Source organism: Rhincodon typus, chromosome 21 (assembly GCF_021869965.1).
Source record: "Rhincodon typus isolate 14 chromosome 21, sRhiTyp1.1, whole genome shotgun sequence".
Classification (NCBI taxonomy): Eukaryota; Metazoa; Chordata; class Chondrichthyes; order Orectolobiformes; family Rhincodontidae; genus Rhincodon; species Rhincodon typus.
In genome coordinates, this window is record NC_063352.1 from 37,537,281 (window position 1) to 37,561,752 (window position 24,472).

Genomic DNA, 24,472 nt, shown 5'->3' on the forward strand with positions numbered 1-24,472 from the left:
TTTTCTAGATCAACAGTGAGCCAGTGTTAAAGGAAGTCAATGTTTAAGGGTGCCAGTCAAGTGGATTTTATTTTTCCCTGGATGGTATTGAGCTTCTTGATGCTGGTGAAGTCACAAGCATTCAGGTAAATGGAGAATGTTCCATCACACTCCTGACTTGTGCCTTCGGATAATGGACAGGCTTTGAGTGATCTAGGGTTGAACTACTGGCTGCAGAAATTACAGTCTCTGACCTTCCATTCACAATATTTATATCATTGGGTCCAGTTACATGTCTAGTCAAATTAACCCCCAGGACATTAGTACTGAGGGATTCAGTGATTGCATTATTGTTGAATGTCACGGGGAAGATGATTAAATTGCGTCTTGTTCAAGATGGTCATTGCCTGGCAATTGTTTGGCATGAATTTTACTTGCCGCTTATCAGCCCAAGCCTAAGTGTTGGTTAAGTCTTGCTGCATGTGAGCACAGATTGGTTCAGTATCTGAGGAATTACTTAGCTGTTGATGATAACTTTGTTAGTTGTGCACCTTTAGAAGAGATTTGTTTGGCTTTGGGTGATGAGCCTGGGAGGGCCCATTGAATAATTTAGATAAAGCATCCTGAACTTCTTCTGCTATTAACTGAGCTTCTTCCTATTCCTCAGTGGTCTGATTTGGGTTGGGTGGTATTTTGAAGGCACAGCGACACTGCCACCTTCCTCCTCAAGTGATATTCAAATGGAGTTATGCAAAGTGAATCCAACAGGTACTCTCTTTGGGAGCAGCAGTGAGTCCAGGTTTAATGGAGTGATCACCCACTGGCCAAAGACACACAGCCGCTCGGTCAATGGGCACGTGAGACGGGTGAATTTGAAGAATTCCAGGAGTGCCCTGGTGACAGGAGGGGTGGGATATTTTGGGTTCAGACTCGGCTGCACTCTTGCCCAATCAGGCGTGTCTGTCATCCTTGTGGACGTTCACAAACCAAGATGGTGCCTTCCAGAAGGAGCTGTCTTTCCTGCAGGTAAAGTCATTATTTAATTTGTTTATACGAACTGTAGTCCAGTCAGACCTGGAGAATGATGGCCAAACAAATTGATATTACATATTTAACAATGCTCAAATTCCCCTCTCTGCCCCACAATCTGTTTTTGTTGCTTTTGTTGTTATGCTTTTCATGTTCTTCATTGTGTGGATGTTAGTCAGGGTTGAGGAGATTGACTCCTAACTTCAAAAGATTGTGCCAGGAGGACCACAGTCAAGTCCCACCTACTCCAGAGGTGTGTAATGACATGCCTGAGCAGCTTGAAACAGAAACTATCAGATGATTTTGGGATGAGGAAAGACTGGAGATGAGCTTTTCAGCCCCATTAGAGGGTCTATATATCAGATGGTAAATATGATAAAACAGATAAATCCTAGGGTGTTACTGCAAATTAAAAATTGACACCATTGGGCAAGTATCAAAGCATTGATTTAGAGAAAGAGCGAATTCTGCATTGACATCAGGAAATTTCTCAGAGTCACAGAGTCATAGAGATGTACAGCACAGAAAAAGACCCTTTGGTCCAACTCATCCATTCCGGTCAGATATCCTAAATAAATCCAGTCCCATTTGTCAGCATTTGGCCCATATTCCTCTAAACCCTTTCTATTCATATAACCATCCAGATGCCTTTTAAATGTTGTAATTGTACCAGCCTCTACTCTTCCTCTGGCAACTCATTCCATACACTTGCCAGCCTCTGCATGAAAAAGTTGCCCCTTGGGTCCCTTCTACATTTTTCCACCTTCACCTTAAACCTATGCCCTGTTTTGGACTCCCCTACCCTGGGGAAAAGACCTTGACTATTCACCCTATCCATGCCTCTCATGATTTTATAAAGCTCTATAAGGTCACCCCTCAGCCTCCAACACTCTGGGGAAAATAAAGTGTAACCAGAGACAGAAACAGAAATTGCTGGAGGAACTCAGCAGATCTTTGGAGAGAAACCAGAGTCAGGGGTCTGGGTATGTTAGTAGGGACAAACAACATTATTTGAAGCAATTTGATGTTGTGATGCAGGGACTGGAAGGTCTTTTCAGATGGCTGGACAGGCTAAGATGTGCCAAGTGGCCTTTCTCACCTGTAATTGTTTTGGGAATGTTTTAAGCACTCTCAGATTCAGGAGAGTTCTCACCTAACTCCCAAACATGCAAACTTTCCAGTTACTTGTCATGAAAGGCACTAGATAAATGCAAATTATATCTTTTTATTCTGTATGACTTTCATTGAAAATTATTTTTAATTGATCTGGAACAGTGCTCCACCCAGTGACTAACACCTTACCTGCCAGTGATGAGGGAAATTAAAGGTTAAATCTATCCAATGTGCTATCTCTCCAGCAATTGGTCTTTCAGACTGAAGGCTGATTACTTACAAATATAGTATTTACTGGAAATTCAGAGATTGGTCAAAGGATTTCATTAGTTAAGTGAGAGATCAGATCAAAGGCACAATGTTTATGTTTGCTACTAATATTAACTTGTGTAGAAAGACTACATCTATAGCAGTTTTGTGTAACTGAACTGGACTCTGAGATTTAGCCAGGGAGGTCGGGTGTCTGGTCAGATGAATGATAGTTACTTTGATTAATAGTCTTTCTACAAATTAAATTTTCTTCAGTCAACACAAGAACAATTCTGCGTTGTTGCTGAAACAGATGTTCTGTAGAATGACATGAAAGGGAATGTGTAAATGATAGCAGGTGTTGGGTATTGGCAAACAATCATTTGGATTCATTACTTAACTTACACAGTTGAATCAAAATGGCTTAATTTTGCTTATAAAAGTTTTACTTTATGTGAAGTTACCTTCTAAAAGCATGTTACTTCACTTGTTCACATTTATTAAATCATAGCCCTTTGCCTTGATGAAACCTAAAAGGTTGAAGAGTCTGTGGGAACTCTGTAGCTCAGGGCCAACCCACTGATTTTACAAAATCGTGGGTGGTTAATCCATTAAAATGCTTGAAATGAGCAACGACCCCTATCGGGTCAGGGCTGCTTCTGAACCTTCTGTTGTCTGCCTCAATCTAACCCCCACCAAACCTGAAACATATCTCCTGTGGTATGAGTCTGAAAATATCTGTGTTCCTTTTCTAAAGGTAACCAGAACAAATTCCAGAGTGTCTGTTTGGCGTCAGACCCCACGTAATTCACCCATAACCCAATGTCTTCCTTCGTGTGACCTTTAGATAACCCAGCACCTTGTGGCCGATTTGTTGTAATTCTGGCTATCTGCAGAGCTAGTGATTCTCATTAACTAGGATTCCCATTTTCCCGAACGTTTCATCACATGATCTCCAGTCAATAAATGCCCCACCCACAAATTGACACAATAGGTTCCTGAATATGTCCATCTTCACCAAGTACCACCCTCTAGACTCCTCCTATGGGCTCAGAGATAGTAGGAACTGCAGATGCTGGAGAATCCGAGACAACAAGGTGCAGGGCTGGATGAACACAGCAGGCCAAGCAGCAAAGCCTCTCTGCTCCTCCTATGGGCTGCCTGACATGACCATCCTAACAGACCATAGAACACAGAACAGTACAGCACAGTACAGGCCCTTCGGCCCATGATTTTGTGCCAACGTATTATCCTACTAAGATCAATCTACCTGGCATACCTTACATTTTACTATCCTCCATGTGCCTATCCAAGAATCGCTTAAAAGTCTCTGAAGTATCTGACTCCACTACCACTGCCGGCAGCACATTCCACACACCCACCACTCTCTGTGTGAAGAGCCTAGCTCTGACATCTCCCCTATACCTTCCTCCAATCACCTTAAAATTATGCCCCCTCAGAATAGTAATTTCCGCCCTGGGAAAAAGTCTCTGACTATTCACTCTATCTATGCCTCTCATCATCTTGTAAACCTCTATCAAGTCACCTCTCATCCTTCTTCACTCCAATGGAAAGAGCCCTAGCTCCTGCAACCTTTCCTCATAAGACCTGCCCTCCAGTCCAGGCAGCATCCTGGTAAATCTCCTCTGCACCTTCTCTAAAGCTTCCACATCCTTCCTATAATGAGGTGACCAGAACTGAACACAATATTCCAAGTGTGGTCTAACCAGAGTTTTATAGAGCTGCAGCATAACCTCACGGCTCTTAAACTCAATTCCCCTGCCAATGAAAGCCAATACACCATACGCCTTCTTTGCAACCCTATCAACTTGGGTAGCGACTTTGAGGGATCTATGGACGTGGATCCCAAGATCCCTCTGTTCCTCTGCACTGCCTAGAATCCTACCATTAACCCTGTATTCTGCATTCAAATTCCACCTTCCAAAATGAATTACTTCACACTTTTCTGGGTTGAATTCCATCTGCCACTTCTTTGTCCAGCTCTGCATCCTGTCAATGTCCCATTGCAACCTACAACAGCCCTCCACGCCGTCCACAACTCCACCAACCTTCGTGTCATCGGCAAACTTACTAACCCACCCTTCCACTTCCTCATCCAAGTCATTTATAAAGATCACAAAGACCAGAGGTCCCAGAACAGATCCCTGCGGAACACCAGTGGTCACTGAGCTCCAGGCTGAATACTTTCCAGCTACTACCACCCTCTGTCTTCTATTGGACAGCCAATTCTGTATCCAGACAGCCAAATTTCCCTGAATCCCATGCCTCCTTACTTTCTGAATGAGCCTACCATGGGGAACCTTATTGAATGCCTTGCTAAAATCCATATATACCACATCCACTGCTCTACCTTCGTCGATGTGTTTTGTCACAACCTCAAAGAATTCAATAAGGCTTGTGAGGCATGACCTGCCCCTCACAAAGCCATGCTGACTATTCCTAATCAAACTGTGCTTTTCCAAATAATCATAAATACTATCTCTCAGAATCCTCTCCAATAATTTGCCCACCACAGAAGTAGGACTGACCGGTCTGTAATTTCCAGGATCATCCCTATTCCCTTTCTTGAACAAGGGAAAGACATTTGCCACCCTCCAATCTTCTGGTACTGTTCCAGTGGACAGTGAGGATGCAAAGATCATTGCCAAAGGGACAGCAATCTCTTCCCTCGTTTCCCGTAGTAACCTTGGGTATATCCCGTCTGGCCCAGGGGACTTATCTATCCTCATGTTTTTCAAAATTTCTAGCACATCCTCCTTCCTATCATCAACCTGTTTGAGTATATCTGCCTGTTTCATGCTGTCCTCACAAACATCAAGGTCTCTCTCACTGGTGAATACTGAAGCAAAGTATTCATTAAGGACCTCCCCTACCTCCTCTGACTCCGTGCACAAGTTCCCTCCACTATCCCTGATTGGCCCTACCCTCACTCTGTCCATCCTTTTGTTCCTCACATAAGTGTAGAAAGCCTTGGGGTTTTCCTTGATCCTACCCGCCAAGGTTTTCTCAGATCCCCTTCTAGCTCTCCTAAGTCCATTCTTCAGTTACTTCCTGGCTACCTTGTAGACCTCTAGAGCCCTGTCCGATCCTTGCTTCCTCAACCTTAAGTAAGCTTCCTTCTTCCTCTTGACTAGATGTTCCACATGTCTTGTCATCTAAGGTTCCTTCACCTTACCATCCTTTCCTTGCCTCAGTGGGACAAACCTATCCAGCACTCACAGCAAGTGCTCCCTAAACAACCTCCACATTTCTGTTGTGCATTTCCCTGAGAACATCTGATCCCAGTTGGTGGTCCGTAGTTCTAGCCTAATAACATGATAATTCCCCCTCCCCCAATTAAGTCCTTTCCCATACAGTCTGCTCCTATCCCTCTCCATGGCTATAGTAAAGGTCAGGGAGTTACAATCACTATCACAGAAATGCTCTCCCACCGAGAGATCTGACATCTGGCCTGGTTCGTTGCCAAGCACTAAATCCAATATGGCCTCCCCTCTAGGCCTATCTACATATTGAGTCAGAAATCCTTCCTGGACACACCTGACAAAATCTGCTCCATCCAAACTATTTGCATTTAGGAGGTTCCAGTCTATATTAGGGAAGTTGAAGTCGCCCATGACAACAACCCTATTACTTCTGCACCTTTCCAAAATCTGTCTCCCAATCTGTTTCTCAGTGTCTCTGTTCCTACTGGGGGGTCTATAGAAAACTCCCAATAAAGTGACTGCTCCTTTCCTGTTTCTGACTTCCCCCATACTGACTCAGTGGAGAAACCCTCCTCCACGACCTCCTTTTCTGCAGCTGTGATACCATCCCTGATTAGCAATGCCTCTCCCTCACCTCTTTTACCTCCCTCCCTATTTCTTTTGAAACATCTATACCCCAGAACATCCAACAACCATTCCTGCCCCTGTATTATCCAAGTCTCCATAATGGCCACAACATCTTAGCTCCAAGTACTAATCCATGCTCTAAGTTGATCACCCTTATTCCTGACACTTCTTGCATTGAAGTAGACACACCACAACCCGTCACACTGACTGCCACTTTGCCCTATCAACTACTTATCCTTCCTCATAGACTTTCTGCTTGCCCTATCTGTCTGCCAGATCTATGAGAACAGCACCAATTCAATCCACACACCATCCTGATAGGGAAATGTATCATTGTTTCTTCAGTGTAGCTGGGACAAAATCCTGAGACTCCCTCCCTTTATGGCATTGTAGGTGTGCCTTCACAAAATGGACTGCAATAGTTCAAAAAGGCAGCTCACTACCATCTTCTTAAACTCACCTGGAGGTGAACAATAAATGTTGGTCCATCCAGCAACATCCATATCCCATGAATTGATTTTAAAAATTCTCTCCTCCCCTGCCCTTTGCTAGACATAATGGAACATCCGTATCTTAAAACTTACATTATGATGTCTTACTAGCCATTAAGTGTATTGTGACAGAAAAAAAAAGGACAGGGAATTTTTATGATCGAATCTTGGTGCATTGAAGGAGACCAATTGTCCCATCATCCTGTGCTGGCTCTTTGAAAGAGCTATCCAATTATTCCACTGTCCTGCCCTTTCCCCATGGTCTGGTGAATGTTTTCCTTTTGAAGGATTAATCCAATGCCCCTTTGAAAGTCACTATTAAATCTGCTCCACTGCTCTTTCCAGATCACAACAACTCATTGCATTGAAAAACATCTTCTCATCTCCACATGGCTTTATTTTTGCCAGTTTATCCCTTGCTCCTGGATTAAAACGCCTCATAATTCTGAACCTCTCAAACTAGTTTGTTTAATATTTTGTTTCTGTGTCATTGCTAATTGTCTGGTGTTTCCAGTATGTGTCTTAATAGCTCCACCCTTGATTCCACAAGTCACAAGATTGTAACACGACTGATGATCTGAAGAATTAATTTCTGTCTTTTTACAGTATGACATTAGAGATTATGACACTCTGTATCAGGCCTGTGAAGGGATTGATTGTGTTTACCATGCTGCTTCCTATGGAATGTAGGCACAGAACAAGTGAGTATTACAGCCTTATTTGGATAATGCAGGAGCATTTCCTTTTCACTGGTTTTTCCTTTTCACTGTTTTATTGGTGGTTCTTGATTCACAATCTTTTTGTTTCACAAATGATGGCTCAGCATCATTGTGGGGTGGGGAGGGGGTGTAGAGTTGGAGGGTGGGCAGTTGGAGAAATAGATTTCCCACTAAAGTAGACATTGGGCTAAGAATTGGTGAAGAGAGAGGGATTGTTCGTGAGAGCTCAATCTGATTAGTATTCCATTCCAGAAACCAGTAGGTTAAAGGGAAGAGAGGTTGGCCTGACCTCAGGTAGCAGTAGAGGAAATCTGGAGTGGTAACAGTCCACTGGACCACTCCTGCTTCTAACATGCTTTGTAAAGTACGGTGGAAATATGGTTTAGTGTGCACCACTTGTGCTATTGAGTCAAAACATGTGAGTTCAAATCCTACTCCAAGTACTTGAGCATAAAATTTGGGCTGCTGACTGCACTCCTGTGCCAAGAGGAAAGATGTATATTTATAAAATGCCTTTCACAACCTCATGAAATGCCAGCATGCTTTATTGCCAATTGTTAGGATGCAGAGGGAGATCCCATGGCCCATTATATCTTCATTGGCTCTCCAAATGAGCATCATTATTTACTGCCATTCTCCTGCCTTTTCTCCCAAACCCCTACACATTGGATGATTATTTAAGTAAAAACAATTGTCCTTGAATTCCTGAATTGAACCTTCCTCCAACACACTCCCAGGCAGTGCATTCCAGACCCAAATACTTGCTGTTGGAAAAAGAGATTTCTCACATCATATTTGCTTCTTTTGCAAATCACTTCAAATCTGTTCCATCTTGTTCTTGATCCTTTTATGAACAGAAACAGTTTATTTCTAATCTATTTATCCTAGGCTATCCAGACCCCTCATGATTGTGAAAACCTCTATCAGACCTCCTCTTAGCCTTCTTCCCTCCAAGGAGAACAGTCTCAATCTGTCCAATCTATTATCATGTTTGAAGTTTCTCATCCCTGGAACCATTCTTGTAAATCTCTTCTGCACAATCTTCAATGCATTTATATACTCCCTATAGTGTGGAACTCAGAACTGTATTCCAGCTGAGGTCTAAAATGTGTCTTGTATAAGTTCAACATCACCTCCTGGCTCTTAATAAAGTCAACAACGCTGTATGCTTTATTAACTCCCCTCTCCACCTATCCTGCCACCTTCAATGGTCTGTGCACATATATATTCAGCTCCCTCTGGCTTGCACAGCTTTTAGAATTGTGACCCATATTTGTATTGTCTGTCCATGTTCTTCCTACCAAATGCATCTCCCGAAACCTCTCTGCATTGAACTTCACCTGCTACATATCTTCCCACGCAAAAACCTATGTCTATCCTTTTGAAATTCTAAATTTTAGTATTTTTAGGGCCCTGATATTTTTCATATTCACTTGAGAGGGAAGACAATGTGTCAATGTAACATCTCTTCTGAGACACAGTATGACTGACAGTGCTGCATTCCCTCAGTACTCCAGTGGAGAGTCAACACTGATCTTGTCCTGAAGTCCTAGAGAGGGACCTCAATCCACAATCCTCTGACTCAGAGGCAAGAGGAATATGATAATAAGAATGGCTTGTATTTAGAGATGCCATGATTCAGATGGAACATTAAACCCTCTCCAGTGGGAATAAAAGATCCCACAACATCTTCTTGAAGAACAGCAGAGGAGTTATCCCAGTTGTTTTGGCCAGTTTTTATCCCAATTTGTCTACGCCCTTTTGAAGATCTAAATTTCTGTAGTATTTTCAATGTTCTGGTCTTTCTTTTATATTTGCTTGAGAAGGGAGAGAGTATTTATCCCTCAGTCATTATCTGATCATTACTTTTTGGGGTTCTTGCTTCGTATACCTGGTTTCCTAAACTACAACAAGGAGAATGCTTCAAAAGTAATTGTTTGGCTGTAAAGCACTTTGAGACGTTCCAAGGTCATTGTGAACAGTGCTGTTGAAATGCCAGTCTTTTTTTTATATGTTGCACATCATTCCTTTGAAGAATTGAATGGTTTGAAATCTCCAGGAACAGAATGTCATTGAGCACAGATTCTTTCAGCCATCAGTGTAGTCTATTTACTGCCCTCTCTGTGGCCCTCCACCTTCACTGAGACAGCAAATAAATTACAGTCCTTTATTAAATTTTAATGCCCTTTCTTGGCTTCTCTCCAGTTACCTGAAAGTAGCCTGATAGAAGTTCTTTAATAATTGAAGAGTGGGCGTTTGTGGAGGCAAGGCATTGTCTAACATCTGTCGATTTCTTAATTTGTTGCTGATCATTCTGAATTACCTCATTAGAGAGAGTATCAGATTTAGTGCCCGGGTGCTGCCTGGAGGCTTTTCTGTCGGTTTGATTTCACTGGTACAGCAGCTTTCCCATTGTCATCAATCCATGTGTCAGTGAGGGCTACAAGGCTGTTACACTATGTGAGGCATCACAGCCAAGACCAATCCTTTCCTCACTCACTCACAGTCATGTGGTGACAATCAGGAGCAGGAAGATGTGATTCTGTTCCTCACATTTCCCTCAGGGACACAAATGTTAATAATAGTAAAATATCGTGGATGCTGGAAATCTGAAATAAAGCAGGAAATGCTCAGCAGTCTGGCAACATCTGTGGAGGGAGGAACTGTTAAAATTTTGAGTTAAATCCTGCCCCAAATCTATTTACAAGTTTACGACGACACCACAGTTGTAGGTCAGATCTCAAACCATGATGAGATGGAGTACAGGAAGGAGATAGAGTACTTAGCAGCATGGTGTAAAGTCAGCAATCTCTCCATCAATGTCAGCAAAACAAAGGAGCTAGTCATTGACTTCAGGGAGCAGAGTGGAGGGAATGCCCTTGTCTGCATCAACAGAGCCGAGATGGAGATGGTCGAGAGTATCAAGTTCCCAGGAGTGATGATCACCAACTATCTGTTCTGGTCCACCCACGTCACACAGCATTCAAGAAAGCACAACAACGTCTCTACTGCCTCAGGATGCTAAGGAAATTCAGCATTTCCACAAGGACTCTTACCAATTTTTATAGATACACCTTAGGAAACATCTTATCTGGGAGCATCTCAGCTTGATATGGCAACTGCTTCTCCCAAGATCGCAAGAAACTACAGAGAGTCATGAACACAGCCCAGTCCATCACACAAACCAGCCTTCCATCCATTGACTCCATCTATACTTCCAGCTGCCTCGCGACAACAACCAACATAAAGACCCATCCTACCTCGGTTATACTCTCTTCCACCCTCTCCTGTCAGGCAGAAGATATAAAAGTTTGAATAGAAATATGAACAGATTCAAGAACAGCTTCTTCCCCACTGTTATCAGACTTTTGAACCCACCTCTCAAATGTTAGTTCTGATCTCTCTCTCTCTGCACCTTTCCTGCAGCTGTAACGCTGTATTTTGCATTCTGTTCTGTTATACTGATGCATTTTGTAGGGTACAATCTGCCTGCTTAGCACGTGAAACAGCACTTCTCACTGTATCTCGGCACATGTGACAACAATAAACCAAACTCAAACACAAAATAAATATTGGCCATTATAGTGGACTACTGATTGACCTGGAAAATGGGGCTCTGACAGGCTGTAAACAGGAGAACAGTGTCTAACTTTGTGGGGGGCAAAGTTTACAAGTTTTTTGCCCTTGTTTTTCCCCCAACTTCAACACTTTTCCTTGTGGAACTAAAAATAGAGAGGGGGTGTAGTTTGTGAGATGTCAGCACAAAGCAAATATCTGATCAAAACACTTACGCTTTTGGGAAGCAAACTTAATTTTGAACTTAGCAAGATATTCAGCTTTAAAGAGTCAACAGTTGCATTATGTAAAAATGGTTGTGCACTGGGGATATCTACTTGCTCAGTGTTGCATTTTGAGTAATCAATTTAAAGGGGATGAGGCATCAGATCCTGTCATCAATTATAAGTGCTTTTCACAGCTAAAATGGATTTTGACTCAGATTGTCACTGAGCAGTTTCGGGAGCCAACCGACAGTGAATTATCATGAGTCCTTCACTGTCTACAAATCCCAAAGCCCAGATGCAGGGAACTGAAATAGTTCAAAGGTGAAACACGGAAGGCAGATCCTTAAGTGACACCACATGTAAGTTGTTAAAGCTTGCACAATGTGGACAGAAATAGTTACTGATGAATGGATATATCTGAATGTTGCTCAGATTGGCCAGAGGTAGAACTGAAAATTTAATAGAGATTTTCTAAAAATTAAAAATTATTTCCTCTTGTGTGGGGGGAATGGTCAACAAAAAGTGATTAAGCATTAGAGGGGTATCATTTGGTGGGTTACAATGACATTACTATTGAGATTTTGTTTTAAGTCATGTTTTTCTATTTATTTTTGCAGCTTCACAAAGACCAAATTGAATCTGTAATTGGTGGAACAAGACAAGTTATTGATGGTGAGAACCCAATATATTGACTCAATATAATGTACATTTATATAGTACCTTTAACGTACAAGAATGTCAATTGGCACTTTGAAAGATTAGTAACCAGAGAAAATAGACATTAAGGCAAATTAATTAGGAGGGGTAATTAAAGGCTTGGTCAAGGGGGTGAGATTTAAGGAGGAGAGAGACATATAGAGACAAAGTTGATTTTGCAAGTGTATCTATTAGGCTGCCACTTCAATGCAGTCCTGACGTTGTGTCATCTTTCAAGTGAGATATTAAACCAAGGCTCCATTGCATTCTCAGGCAGGTGTACAAGATCCCCTTCTCCAGGATCCTCTGGCATCCTGGTCAATATTTATATCTGAATTAACATTACATGCACAAATATAATTCTAATTAAACACAATGCCATTTGTGGGAACTTGCTTTGCAAAAATTGGCCACCACAGTACATTTTAGCTGAAGCTACACTACACAAAGTATTTCAGTGGCTATAAGGTGCTTTGGGATGTTCTGTGGTCATTAAAAATGTCACCTGTGAATATATACAAATCATGCTTTTCCTTTCATTTTACGAAAATGAAATTTTGGTCCTGCAATCATTTCCAGTTTTTCTGATGACTGTCTGTTTTGATGGCTGTGCATTTCACAATGAGCTTTCAGCCTTTTATTTGTTTTAAACAAAGAGAAATTCTTAAGAACATAAGAATTGGGAGTAGGCATTGACAGTCTTCTGTTTTAATTCTACCTTCCTGCCCACTCCCCTTGAATCCCTGAGACCAAAAATCTGTCTACCTCAGCCTTCAAACAAATCAACAAATGAATCCAGGACCACTTGATTGGATTCAGGTTTAGTCTCCTTTAATGAACAGCTAGCATAGCGCTGCGAACACAGACTTGTGCTGTTTTATTTCTAGTGTGCCTCCATGAAATATTCCATGTTTAATATACACCAGCACAGTGAATGTGGTCTTTGGAGGACAACAAATACACCAGGGGAATGAAGATACTGTACCATACGTACCTTTGGACAAGGTATTCACTGATTTCCTTTTTATTCTGGAGACACTTTCATTCCATCTTGTCTGTTTCAGACTTGCCTTGCCTCCATCAAGACTCCGCACAAACACCCACCCACCATCCAGACACCTCCTCCACCCTCCCAGCAGACTCTGCAGTCTCCCCCACCATGATCCCATGTGTAGGATGGCTGATGGATAGTTTCTATGCCTCTCCCACCAAATGACTTCCATTGTCAGAGATGAAATAGATGGAATCGCACCCTCTGAGATGGAGGAGTGGAGAATGACACAGAGGGTATTTATGAGAGGAAGGAAAACTCCAATAAAAGGGGTAAATTTTCAAAGTGACTTGTACAGTTGCCGGAATGTTCTGTATAATTTTCTGTTGTACCTTTCACCCTAGCATGTTGATCATTACTCGAAGACCAAAGCTATTGCTGATCAGATGGTGCTGGCAGCTAACGGAGCGTCTTTGAAAGGTACATGTATCTACAACAACAACTTGCATTTATGTAGTGCTTTACATGTAATAAAATTTCCCAAGGTACTTCACTGGAGGAACACCAAACCATCTTTTGACAGGGGTCACATAAGGAGACATTGGGGTCAATGACCAAAAGTTTAGTTGAAATGTTCTAGAGGAGGAGCGAGAGGTTGAAGGAGACAAATCAGAGTTTGGAGTCCAATCAGATGAAGGCATGACTGTACACGGAGTTAATGATTGTCATCGAAGATGCACAAGAGGGTGGAACTGGGGAAACCTAGAGATCTCTAATCAACCCAATGCCTTGAACATATTATCCATAACTCATCACAGCATTTTTAGGCCAGCTATTATTTGAAACATTGATTATGATTGGGCATTCATTGTCCTGGTTGGATGTGGCCTCCAGTCCAGTTCTGCTGGAACCCTCCCAATGTCCAACTTACACCTTCCTCTCCCTAAGTCTAGTCTATTTCTTCCATCGCCACTTTGCCTATCATCCCTTATGCTGTATGGAATTCTCTTCCTAAACTCCAATGCCGTTTATGATGCCTCCTCAGCTTCTCCTTAACGTCATCCCTCTTATTTCCCTAAACACCTCAGCTGCCCAGTTTCAATCACCCATTCTGCCCTTCCTGAACTCTCATGAACAATAAATCATCAGGTTCTTTCTCTATTGGGTTTCACCACTTGGATTATTGCCCAGAATATCAGGAAGAACTCCATTGTTTTCCTTCAAATACTGCCCAGTGGCATTCAGTGTTGTGATTCCACAAATTCCAGTCACAGTTAGTTACACCCAGAGACTGTACTGTGCAAATAACCAGGATTGCACAACATTTGCATTTAGTTGCCTTCCTCTACTCAGCATTTTTTTCAAAAAATAATCCTGTTTCACTGAGAGATTTCGCTAACTCTAGTTTTGGTCATGAGTTCAAGATTCTGTTTACATAGATGTTGTTTGCTTTAAGTCCTGTTCTGCCTCCACCTCATAGCCTGACTGATCCAGTGATGTCATTAGTCACTCTGAATTTTCCACTGTATTTTACTAAATGTGATGTCTGATCACAATTTGGTAGCATTTGAGGACTAAACAGTGGAAGATCTGTATGTTTGTAACATTTAAATCTCCCCATCTAACTGTTGGCTCAGTATTATTGATAATTTACCTGGTACTGCAACTCTATATCACATGTCATGTGACAGAGTTTAAATTTAGCAGCAGATGCGATGAATTAAACATTCTCTGAACATGAGGCCTGCAATCAGAAGTTAAACATCAGGCAATTAATCTTTCAACATCTTTAATGGACAGGATGTGTAAGGTTTGCCAATGTGCCTTTTGAAATTTCTCTCCCAGCAAGAAGAAGGAACACAGTTTGGACTAGTTCCTGACAATGCACTGTCTTGCTCACGTTGCTCTTTTGACTGTGATGTGCTGCAGATATGTTATCATGCCTCCCCACAGCCATCTTTATCCCACAATGCATAACAATCAGGAACAAGAAAACTTATTTACCTTTTATGCCTGCTTCCTAGCCCAAGGGCACTGTGGGCCAATTTTATTGTCCTTAAAATTAGACGTCATTCCAAAGACACAGCTCTGAGATTGAAGCACTCACTCAGTACTACAGTGCAAGATTCAGTCAAGATTGTTTTTTAATGCTCACGTTTTAGAGTGGGACTTGAACTTACAAATTTCTGAGTCACAGGCACGAGTGATACCCACTGAGTGAACGTACAGCCAGTCTGTATGCAGCCCTTCAAAGATCCACATTGTTCATCATTTCCTTCTAAAGAGGTTTGTGTTCTTCCTTAATGTGATATCTGATGCCGAATTAGCTTCTGGATTTCCATACATGTAAATTATCCCACGCTGGAAGACCAACTTTTCAATCTGACAATACCTACAGGACTTTCAAGACCAGGAACAAGTTGTACCAACAACAAAAACAGAAGTTGCTGGAAAAGCTCAGTAGATCTGGCACCATCTGTGAAGTGAAATTAGAGTTAACGTTTCGGGTCTGGTGACCCTTCCTCATGATGCTAGCTAGGAAAATTTTGGTTTATATTGCAGAAGATAGGGTGGGGCGAGGTGTTCAGGAGTAAATGATAGGCGAGAATGGAGCCCAAAGAGAGACAAGAACAAGACAGACAAAGGAGAGGATAACAATCTGGCTAGGAGGGTGAATAGCTGTTAATGGAAACTGGTTGTGGGTAACAACAGGTAGTGTGTAATGGCAGACTGTGTGATAACAAGGCCTGGTGTGTTGGGTAGGGGGCTAGGACATGGGAGAGTTTAGGCCCTAAAATTATTGAACTCAATATTCAGTCCAGAGGGCTGCAGGGTCCCCAAGTGGAAAATGAGGAGTTATTCTTCCAGCTTGTGTTGAGCTTCGCTGGAACACTGCAGCAAACCAGAGACAGAGATGTTGTCTAGAGAACAGGGTGGTGCATTAAAGTGACAGGCAACTGGAAGCTCAGGGTCTTTTTTGTGAGTAGAACGTAGATGTTCTACAAAGCAGTCACCCAGTCGATGCTTTGTTTCCCCAAGGTAGAGGAGACCACATTGTGAGCAGCAAATGCAGTAGACTAGATTCACCTGTGAAGTGCAGGTAAAAGCTATGTTTCATCTGAAAGCTATGTTTGGGCCCTTGCGTACTGGGGAGTGAGGAGGTAAATGGGCAGGTGTTGTACCTTTGCCGGTTGCAGGGAAAGGTGACATGGGGCTGTGGGGGGATGTTGGGAATGAAGGAAGAATGGTCCAGTGTGTCCCAGAGGGACTGTTCTCTGTGGAGGGCGGACAAGGGAGGGGAGGAGAATACGTGTCTGGTGGTGGCATCTCGCTGGAGGTGGCGAAAATGACATCTGATGATCTTCTGGATGTGGATGCTGGTGGGATGGTAGTTAAGGACAAGGGGAACCCAATCACTATTGTGGGAGGGAAGAGAGGGGGTGAAGGTGGAAGTGCGGGAGATGGGTCGGACCTAGTTGAGGGCCCTGTCAACAATGGGGCTGGGGAATCCTTGGTTGAGGAAGAAGATGGACATTTTGGAGGCTCCCTTGTCGAAGTTGGCTTCAACACAACATACGCGACGGAGGAACTAGGAGAATGGAATGGAGTCTTTACAGGAAGCAGGCTGCAAGAATGTATAGTTCAGGTAACTGTGGGAGTCAATGGGTTTATAGTGGATATTAGTGGCCAGTCTATCCCCATAAATAAAAACAGAGATATGGGGGAAGGGAAAGGAGGAGTCAGAGATAGATCAGGTGAAAGAGAGGGTGGGGTGGAAATTGGAAGCAAAAGTGATTAATGCTTCCAATTCCAGATGAGAGAGGGAAGCAATACTGATAATATCATCGATATATTGGAGAAAGAGTTGTGGGTGAGGGCCGGAATAGGACTGGAACAAGGAATGTTCTACATACCTCATGAAGAGACAGGTATAACTGGGGCCCATGCGGGTACCCATGGCCATCCCTCTGACCTGAAGAAAATAAGAGGAGTTAAAAGAGAAGTTGTTTAGGGTGAGGACGAGCTTGGCCAAGTGGAGGAGGGTGGTGGTGGGTGGGGACGGTTCAGGCCTTTGCTCCAGGAAGAAGTAAAGAGCCCTGAGACCGTCCTGGTGGGTGATGGACATGTGAAGGGATTGCACATCCTTGGTAAAGAGGAGGCAGCTGGGGAATGCAACCTGGAAATTCTGAAACTGACGTAAAGCATCAGATGAATCATGGATGTACGTAGGCAGGGATTGGACCATGGGAGAGAAGACGGAGTTAAGGTAGGAAGAGATGAGTTCTGTGGGGCAGGAGCAGGCAGAAACAATGGGTCTGCTTGGACAGTCCTGTTTGTGAATTTTTGGAAGGAGGTAGAAGCAAGCTGTGCGGGGCTGGGGTCTATCAGCTTAGAGTTAGTGAGGGGGAGATCACCAGATGAAATAAGGTCAGTGACTGTAGTGGATACAATGCCCTGATGTGTCATGGTGAGGTCATGGTCCAGGGGAAGATAGGGGGATGTATTTGAGAGCTGACACTCTACAATGTAGATCTCCCCATCACTCCCCCGCATGGGCCCCTGTTATGCCTGTCTCTTCATAGGGTATGTGGAACATTCCTTTTTCCAGTCCTATTCCGGTCCCCACCCACAACTCTTTCTCTGATTTATTGATGATATTCTCAGTGCTGCTTCCCTCTCTTGTCCAGAATGGGAAAAGTTAATCGATTTCGCTTCCAATTTCGACCCCAACATCTGTTTGACCTGGTCTCCCTCTGATTCCTCCCTTCCCTTCCTCAACATCTCTGTTTCCTTTTCTGTATATAGACTGGCCACTAATATCCACTATAAACCCACCAACTCCCACAGTTACCTGGACTATACATCCTTACACCCTGCTTCCTGCAAAGACTCCATTCCATTCTCTCAGTTCCTCCATCTCTGTCACATATGTTCCGATGAGGCCAACTTCGACAAGGGAGCCTTTGAAATGTCCACCTTCTTCCTCAACTGAGGATTCCCCAGCACCATTGTCAACAGGGCCCTCAACCAGGTCTGACCCATCTCCCGCACTTCTGCCCTCACACCCTCTCTGACCTCCCACAACAGTGATAGGGTTCACCTTTACCTTACCTACCATCCCACCATCCAGAAGATCATCAGCCGCCATTTCCAACACCTCCAGCGAGATGCCACCACCAGACACATATTCCCCTCCCTTCCCTTGTCTGCCTTCTGCAGGGACAATTCCCTTTACTCTTCCTTCACTCCCAACACCACAGCCCCAAGGCACCTTCCCCTGCACCTGCTGAAGGTGTAGCACCTACCCATTTACCTCCTTCCTCCCCACTATCCAAGGGCCCAAACATACCTTCCAGGTGAAGCAACACTTCACCTGCACTTCCCACAATCTAGTCTACTGCATTCACTGCTCACAATGTGGACTCCTCTACATTGGAGAAATGAAGAGTAGACTGGGTGACCGCTTTGCAGAACATCTACGTTCTGCTTGCAAAAAAGACCCTGAGCTACCTGTTGCCTGCCACTTTAACACACCACCCTGTTCCCTGGCCAACATCTCTGTCTCTGGTTTGCTGCAGTGTTCCAGCGAAGCTCAATGCAAGCTGGAAGAACAACTCCTCATTTTCTGTTCCGGACTCAATATCGAGTTCAATAATTTTAGGGCCTAAACTGTCCCATGTCCTAGCCCCCTACCCCACACACTAGGCCTTATTGTTACATAGTCTGCCACTACATACTACCTATTGTTAGCCACTAACAGACTCCATTAACAGCTATTCACCCTCCTAGCCAGATCATTGTCAACTCCTTTGGCTGTCCAACTGTTCGTCTCTCTCTCTTTGGGCTTTATCCCCAATCGATTACTCCTGAACCCCTCCCCGACTCTATCTTCTGCATAAAAATCGACATTTTCCCAGCTACCATCAGTTCTGAGGAAGGGTCACCGGACCGGAAACGTTAACTCTGAGTTCTCTTCATAGATGGTGCCAGACCTCCTGAGCTTTTCCAGCAACTTCTGTTTGTGTTTCTGATTTACAGCATCCGCAGTTCTTTCGGTCTTTACAAGTTGTACCAAGTAATCTCAGACATGTTTTTATCCTTTTTTTCATATGGGGGAAAGAAGTTTCGAACTTGCGTACTCCGGCCCCCAGGCATCTATGGGCCTTGGGAACAGAGGCACTTGGCACGGGTTGCAGTTAGTATTGGGCCACAAGCCCCTTCCAAATCAGCTAATAGTTTCTGCACTTATAAAGATTAGCAAAGGTCTCAATGATGAATAGAATTTACATTGTGGCATCTCGGTGTACGAACTGTGTCACACCATTCTCCATCATCATGTGACTTAGTGGATCACGTGACCTTGTTTCAACTAAATAGTTTCAGGTGGTTAAATGTCACAATTTGCAGGTGTATATGGCTAAATTACGATTAATTTGTCAGAAGATGTTTCTTTCTTTGGAGTATGGGAATTGATGCGACAAATGTTCTCCTTCTGTGCCAATACTGACCCAATAGCCCTATGACCTTTGCAACCAGATCCTGTGGCCACTGATCTGCTAAGTTCTTCTGGGCATGTGTGGAACAGGCTCTGCAGAGCTCTAACAGGGCCAGAGGCTTGTGCTGGCTAGCTTCTGATTGTCTAAGAGAATCAGAGAGGAATTCCTCAGTTTTTCCCTCACATTGACCTGTCTAATTTCCTGTCTCTCGTGGGAGCTCATGTGGCTGCGCTGGAATGGGAATGTATGTTGTGTTACACAACTTTGTCACAGAGGGTCGTTTCCTGTCCATCATTGTTGTCAGTCTCTTAAAATGGAGATGACTTAGAGTCATAGAGTCATAGAGTTGTACAGCATGGAAACAGACTCTTCGGTCCAACTCGTCCGTGCCGACCAGATATCTTAAATTAATCTAGTCCCATCTGCCAGCATTTGGCCCCGTATCCCTCTAAATCTTTATTATTCATATACCCATCCAGATGCCTTTTAAATGTTGTAACTGTACCAGCCTCCAACACTTCCTCTGGCAGCTCATTCCATACACACACCACCCTCTGTGCGAAAAAGTTGCCACTTAGGTCCCTTTTAGATCTTTCTCCTCTCACCTTAAACCTATGCCCTCTAGTTTTGAACTCCCCTACCCTGGGGAAAAGACCTTGACTATTCACCTTATCCATGCCCCTCATCATTTTATAAACTTCTATAAGGTCACCCCTTAGCCTCTGACACTCCAGGAAAAATAGCCCCAACCTATTCATCCTCTCCTTATAGTTCAAACCCTCCAACCCTGGCAACATCCTTGTGAATCTTTTCTGAACCTTTTCATGTTTCACAACATCCTTCCTATAGCAGGGAGACCAGAATTGAACACAATATTCCAATAGTGGCCTAACCAATGTCCTATACAGCCATAACATGACTTTCCAACTCCTATACTCAATGCACTGAACGATAAAGGCAAGCATACCAAATGCCTTCTTCATTATAAAATCTACCTGCGAATCCACTTTCAAGGAACAATCAACCTGCATTCCAAGTTCTTACTGTTCAGCAACATTCCCCAGGACCTTACCATTGAGTGTATAAGTCCTGCCCTGATTTGCCTTTCCAAAATGCAGCACCTCACATTTATCTAAATTAAACTCCATCTGCCACTCCTCAGCCCATCAGCCCATCTGGTCAATGTCTCATTGACTTGTGCAAAGCTTTGTATATCCTTGAATGACCAATCCTGAAGCCAGAGGTCAAGGTAAAGTAACCGTAGTCTTGCCATACCATAGGGCTGCTCTCTCATTAGCGAGAGAGATAACTGGGGGTGGTATAACCTGAGAGTCACCACAGCTGGAATCGAAACATTATGATTAACTGCATCATAGAGGGTTGTTTTGTGTGTGTGTGTGTGTGTGTGTGTGTGTGTGTGTGTGTGTGTGTGTGTGAGAGAGCGGGCACGCGAGTGTGTGAGCATGCGTGTATGTGTATGCATGCGTGTGTGTCTGTGTGCGTGTGTGCATGTGTGTATGTAAGCATGTGGGCATGTGTGTATGTATGTGAGCGTGTGTGCGTGTGTGTATGTGAGCATGTTTGTGTGTGTGTGTGTGTGTGTGTGTGTGTGTGAGAGAGAGAGAGAGAGAGAGGGAGCAAGATCTGATCAAACACTGCAGGTCCCACAAGGGAAGTGATTGTACTTTAAACAAGAACAAAACCCCTTCTGCAGTAGAATCAACTTGCCCTGCATTTCAAAATCCCCTGAAAAGCTCAGCAGCTGTAAGAGACATGTTAGGGCTAAATATTATTCTTAGTACTCATCAGGTTCACAACTGAAATTCCCTGATTGATGGCAAGAAAATGGAAGAAAATCCACCTGTAACAGTTCCTGTGCTAACTGTGTCAGTCAAAGGTATTCCACCAGTTTCATTAGAAACAAGCATCTTAATGTTAATTGGAGTGTTTTCCTGGGGTTAGTAGGACGTCTTGTGGTACAATAAATAGCACACCTGCTTCTGAACCAGAAGTCCTTCTACAGGACTTGTTGGCCACAGAAATTATGGTCTTGTTAGTCCTTCCCACTATTCCACAAAGGAAATCAATTGTATGTGAAGATAGCATACAAACTGTGAATAGCAATAGCCTTTATAAGTACAGATGCAAAATATGAATGGACCTGATCTAGATTATCCTTCAACCAATATCTCTGAAACATATCTGGTCATTATCGCATTACTGTTTGTGTGATCTTGCTTTGTCCAAATTGGCAGCCATGTCTCCAATATTACAACAGTTACCAGACTTCGTTGGCTATAATGAGATTTGAGGGGCGGTGTCCTGAGATTGTGAAAACACTATAGTGTTGCAGATCCTTTCTTTAAAACTACCTTGTTGACGAGGTTTTTATTCATAGAGTCATAGAGTAACGCAGCATGGAAACAGGCCGTTCAGCCCAAACTGGTCCATGCTGACCGTGGTGCCCACTCAGCTAGTTCCAAATGCCTGCATTTGGTCCATATTCCTCTAAACCCTTACCATCCATGTATCTATCCAAATGTTTTTTAAATGTTGCTATTGTACCTGCCTCGACCACTTTCTCTGGCAGCCCATTCCATATACGCACCACTCTCTATGTGAAGAAGTTGCCCCTCAGGTGCTTCTTCAATCTTCCCCTCTCACCTTAAACCTATGCCCTCTCGTTTGCAATTCCCCATCCCTGGGAAAAAGACTATATGCAGTCATCCTATCTATGCCCCTCATAATTTTATACATTTCAATAAGGTAACCCCTCATTCTCGTATGTTCTAAGGAATAAAGTCCTATCCTGACCAACCTCTCCCTGTGACTCAGGTCTACTAGACCTGGCAACATCCTCATAAATATTTGCACACTTTCCAGTTTAACCAAGCCTTTCCCATAACAGGGTGACCAAAACTGTATACAATACTCCAAATGCAGCCTCACCATCGACTCATGCAACTGTACCATAATGTCCCAACTCCTATACCCAATACCTTGACTGATGAAGGCCAGCATGCTAAATGCCTTCTTCACCACCCTGTCCACCGGTGATGCCACATTCAACAAGCTATGTACTTGTACTCCTAGGTCCCTCTATTCCACAACACTCCTCAGGACCTTACCATTTACTGTAGAAGTCCTACCTTGGTTTGACTTTCCAAAGTGCAACACCTCACACTTATCTGCATTGAATTGCATTTGCCAATCCTCAGCCCACTTTCCACATTTGATCAAGATCCCTCTGTAATTTTTGATAACCCTCTTCGCTATCAACTAACCTCCTAATTTTGTATCATCCGCAAACTTACTAATCGTGCCTTGTACCTTCACATCCAAATCTTTTATATAAGTAACAAATAACACAGATCCCAGCACTGACCCCTGTGGCAAACCACTAGTCACAGGCCTCCAGTCCGAGAAACAACCTTCAACCATCAGCCTCTGCCTCCTACCATCAAGTCATCTGATCAAACATTGCTGTATGATTTTGTTTGATTAAGCTCCTGTGAAGTACCTTGGGATCTTTTGACTATATTCAAAGTGCTATATAAATACAAGTTGTCGTTGAACTGGTGTTTTCATGTTGATAAAATGCTAATATTAATTATTAAATTCTCTGGTGATTGTATTTTTGTATTTGCCTGCTTTAAAGGTTTCATTTGTCTTATTCCTCAAACCTGCCTGATTGCAAATGAAAGCACCAGGCATATTTCAAAGGCTGCTGTCTCTTTTGTGCAATTGGGTTTGATAATGATTATGGAAGCGAGATTATTGAATTTTTAATGACCGAAATAATCTTCGTGAAATCAAACCCTGATTGTACTGGACAAACACTTGGTGATAGGTTAACATCTGGGTATAGAGAGAAGAAACTGAGAATAAAGGTGTCAATTTCAAAATTGAATATTTGGTTGCCTAGACTTTCAGTATAATTTTCTATCAGACATTTCATTTTAGCGACTGAACAAAGCTAGTGTTAGAAGTCACACAACACCAGGTTATAGTCAGGTGCAATGGTGACAGAAGTCACCTAATAAAGGAGCAGTACTCCAAAAGCTTGTGATTTCAAATTAACCTGTTGGACTATAACCTGGTATTGTGTGACCTCTGACTTTATCCACCCCAGTCCATCACCAGCACCTCCACATCAAAGTTATTGTTCAGCAGATAAGGCTGAAAGCTGATGGAACTCCTTTGAAAGATTTGTTTCTTTACAAGCCTAAAACAACATGTTCTTATGTTTTTATGTAACAACATAGTAAAACATCCCAGGAATGTTCTCAGGCAACCCTGACAGAGGATCAGATAAAGAGATATTGGGATAGGTGACTAAAATGGGTATATTTTAAGCAATGCCTTAAAAGAGGAGAGGGAGAAGCGGGAAGGTTTGTTAAGGGAATTTCAGAGATTATGGCTCAGGGAGCTGAAAACACGTCCACCAATAATGGAACTGTTACAACCTGTGATGCTTTAAGAGGCCAGAATTGGTGGAATGGAGAGGTACCAGAGTTGTGGGCATAGAAAAGGGTACAGAGATAGTGAGGGATGAGGACATACAGAGATTTGAAAAGAAGGATGAGAGGTATTACCAGATGGGAGCAGATTTAGGTCAGCAAACACAGAAAGGGATTGAGACAATGTTGAAGTAAAACTATCAGAGGTTATAGCAGTGAATCAGCATGGCTTGGACAAATATCACCAAAATCATGTCTCCACTAGGAATCTCATCTGGCCATCAGGATAATTTTCGACTGTCATGGCAACATTACACATTCAGATTGTTTAATAGACTTGAGGCTGATGTCCTAAAAGCTACAATTAGAAATTGCTTCACACACAATGACATTGGAATCAATCTGTTAGTAAGAAATCTCATCACTTAGTCACTTCAACAAGATACTAACTGCTCATTGAGGCAGCTGCAAGATCCAACTTTGTCTGAAATCAGTGGAACTTTATAAATCAGTAAGTACAAAGTAAGAATTTTTTTAAAAATACCGCTTCTATTTTTAATGTAAGATGTCCCAAAGTGCTCTATAACTAATAAAATACCTACCAGACCCAAAATG

At 43.0% G+C, this 24,472-nt stretch overlaps 1 protein-coding gene across 1 annotated transcript in view; it reads left to right on the top strand.

Moving 5' to 3' along the window:
* The first annotated feature begins 719 nt into the window (after positions 1-719).
* The window catches only part of sdr42e2 (short chain dehydrogenase/reductase family 42E, member 2), a 44,481-nt gene continuing 20,728 nt past the window's right edge, over positions 720-24,472 (top strand). Inside the window, 8 exon segments of the mRNA XM_048609734.1 lie at positions 720-1,010; positions 7,319-7,417; positions 11,831-11,885; positions 12,797-12,805; positions 12,808-12,914; positions 13,305-13,380; positions 16,665-16,672; positions 19,022-19,096. Of these exon segments, the coding sequence (XP_048465691.1) occupies positions 720-1,010; positions 7,319-7,417; positions 11,831-11,885; positions 12,797-12,805; positions 12,808-12,914; positions 13,305-13,380; positions 16,665-16,672; positions 19,022-19,096 (720 nt within the window).